Consider the following 3,252-nt stretch of genomic DNA (forward strand, 5'->3'; position numbering starts at 1 on the left):
GCAACTTTAGCCTTCTATATACACTTCACTACAGCAACTTTAGCCTTATATATACACTTCACTACAGCAACTTTAGCCTTATATATACACTTCATTACAGCAACTTTAGCCTTCTATATACACTTCACTACAGCAACTTTAGCCCTCTATCATCTGTTTAAAAACATAATTTTCTAAGCATTTCTTTATGACAATGTTTACAACTCTGCAGTTACATAATACCTTGTAAAGATAAATAGTTCTCTGTTTTTTCCAACCTTATTTGTTGTATAATCATGTAGTTCTCTGTTTTTACTACCTTATTTGTTGTATAATCATGTAGTTCTCTGTTTTTGCCAACAGCAACTTTAGCCTTATATATACACTTCACTACAGCAACTTTAGCCTTATATATACACTTCACTACAGCAACTTTAGCCTTATATATACACTTCATTACAGCAACTTTAGCCTTATATATACACTTCACTACAGCAACTTTAGCCTTATATATACACTTCACTACAGCAACTTGACCAATTTCAGATCTTTTACAAATAAGAAACTTTTTTTCCCAAACAGTGGTTAGTATTATGAGTGAAAACTACCTAATTTAGAAGTACTAGATACAGGGCCAAACGAAAGTCAATTTTGATATCAGTAAGTAGCTGTTTTACATAAAATAAAAAAAAGAAAAGATTCATGTTTTTGACAGACATATTGTAAATATGTGAATTAGCTGATAGCTGGACATATTAAAACCCAATAGATAAAATATTTATCAACGACTATTATTCATGAAAGTCAGCTAGCTTACATATTCCACAAATTAAATTGTAATAATGCTATACTGTGACTGGTATTTACTGGTAAAACATAGTCATCGAAGATTTATAGGTGAGCGACTGGTAGTACAAAAAAATCCTGTTCAGTCTTGTCAAAAAAAACGGATTTGGCTGTACAAGTTACAAGCACCCGTGGCCTCAAAGTATGGAATGCACAGTCTGACACGATGACCACTAAGACTCTGCTCAGCCCAAGACTAGAGGGAATGCAGCTAGTCAACAGCACCACATCCAGTTCTTGTCTGACTGAGTAGTGGGATTTGGCCATCACAGTGTGGATTGTGGATTTGAAGCAATATATTAGCCATCACATTCACAGTCCAGGCATGCTAACCAACCACTAGGCCATGGCCAGTCCAGAGTATAGATACAGTACATACCTGTTTATATTAGCCATCAGATTCACAGTCCAGGCATGCTAACTAACCACTAGGCCATGGCCAGTCCAGAGTATAGATACAGTACATACCTGTTTATGGGACAGTCTCTGCTGACGATTAAACTCTGCTTGCTCCATGGTTTCCTGGCTCGACTCTGGGTTGGACTTGGAAGGTACCTTTTAATCAATATAATGCATACTTGTAATGATTCTTTTCAAAAGTAACTTGATAATTTTGAAGCACTAATTGTCATTCTTATTTTAGTCTCAAGCCCTCTGTTGTCATTTCTTGCTTTACCTCCTTTAGAGGGATCACAGAGCATTCTACCTCTACATGAATCTGTACACCAAAAAACTCACAAATATCCAATTCTAAAAATATCACTTTAGTCTTTAAATGGATAACCAAATAACAGGTTTCAGACAAACATTACACCTTAAATCTTTAACTTCTGTTCTAGTTTATACTTCAATCACTTTCTTCTGCTCAAACTGAAGCTTGCTTTGGTACATTCTTAGTCAAATTCTTAGACCTGATTCAAGAAGCCACGAAGAAATATATTGAAAATTTTCAGATTTGAGTTATTTTAAAATAATATTCGAAACAGCTTTGAAAACAAGAGATTAACCATTAAAAGTGAAGAGGTACAGCTTTTGAGTGGATTATTTATTTTTATTTTACTTTATTAAAACGTTTCGTCCACACGTGTAGCCATCATCAGATAACTGTCGCCTATTGCTCGAAATAATGTGCGAGCATTTTGTTCCAATTTAGCAAACATACAGGGTGACAACTGTGTTTTGATTTAAATTAGGTTTTAGTTCACAAATAATTAATGCTTCTATATGTCACCCTGTATATTTTCTGAATTGGAACAAAATACTCGTGTAATATTTCACAAATTAGACGACAGTTACCTGATGATGGCCACACGAGTGGTCGAAACGTTGTAATAAAATTAAATAAAAATAAATAATCCACGGAAAAGCTGTACCTCTTCATTTTTATCTATAGTACATAGTGGATTTACACTCCTCAAAACAAGAAATTAACATATTTTCCTATATATCAATACTTAACTTCTTAGGAGTGCAAACTCCTAAAATTTCATCGTGTTTTCTCATTCACGCTTACCTCTACCTGCTGGCCTCCTTCAGACTGTGGAGGAACATATACAATATGATTTGAAAGTTTCTGTCCGTCTAGATGTTTTTTGGTTCCATTTTTGGTGTGTGGTATATTCTGAAAAGGGTCTACAAAACTGTTTTTCTGGTCGTCACTGGAGTGTGCACCTTTTAAAACAACTTCTGATTCGATTCGTTTCTTCTGGGACAGTTTTGCTTGTTGATTGTGTTGAACATGACTTCGGAACTGACTAGAGTTCCCGTGATCTTTTTTAACGTGTATAAGTTGTTCAGATGAATATTTATCTAATGAAGACTGTGCTTCATTAATGTGACCTGTTTGCTGATCATAGTTTATCTGGTGACTATAGTGATCCATATCAAAATTTCTGACCTGTCTTTCTGGGTATGGTCCTGAAATCAACGGAGTGTTATTTTTATATAAATTATAATCCCTGTGTTTGTTGTTCAACTGGTGATGAACAGTATGTCTATGTTCACCTAACTGGTGAGTGGTCTTCTTTTCATAACGTAAATGGTATTGAGTTTGTGGACGACGAGCAGAAGAGGGAGTGTGTTGATGACTTGGATAAAGAGCATGAGGAGGAAGAGGTCCACCCATTGATGGTATGTATGTTTGATATGGTTCATCATATTCGTATATAGGAGGAGGCATCATCCATTTTGGGTGATGGTCATGATGATGAATAAGAGGGCTTTCTTTTCTCAGAGAGTTTGATCGTGTTACAGATATTGGCCCATTTTCAAACTTGGAAGAACTATCCCCTCGAACAATTGTCTGATAAAAAAAAGATTCATAATACTTTATGAAATATAGTAGGAGTGTGTATCTCATCATGGTAGTCAATACGATACATATCTAAATAAAGAAGTTTTACCAACAGTTTGTTACACAGTCTTGTC

The 3,252-nt window shown here is 35.1% G+C and overlaps 1 protein-coding gene across 1 annotated transcript in view; it reads right to left on the reverse strand.

Moving 5' to 3' along the window:
• Positions 1-3,231, reverse strand: part of LOC111084221 (serine/threonine-protein kinase PAK mbt-like) — a gene marked incomplete at its 3' end in the record, with an annotated part of 5,971 nt that extends 2,740 nt beyond the window's left edge. The window contains exons 1-2 of the mRNA XM_022380990.1: positions 2,339-3,231; positions 1,294-1,380 (exon numbers count right to left, since the gene is read on the reverse strand). Of these exons, the coding sequence (XP_022236698.1) occupies positions 1,294-1,380; positions 2,339-3,187 (936 nt within the window). The remainder of the gene's footprint in view (positions 1-1,293; positions 1,381-2,338) is intronic.
• Between the last annotated feature and the right edge of the window lie 21 nt (positions 3,232-3,252).

The sequence above is a fragment of the Limulus polyphemus genome, unplaced genomic scaffold (assembly GCF_000517525.1).
Source record: "Limulus polyphemus unplaced genomic scaffold, Limulus_polyphemus-2.1.2 Scaffold14839, whole genome shotgun sequence".
Classification (NCBI taxonomy): domain Eukaryota; kingdom Metazoa; phylum Arthropoda; class Merostomata; order Xiphosura; family Limulidae; genus Limulus; species Limulus polyphemus.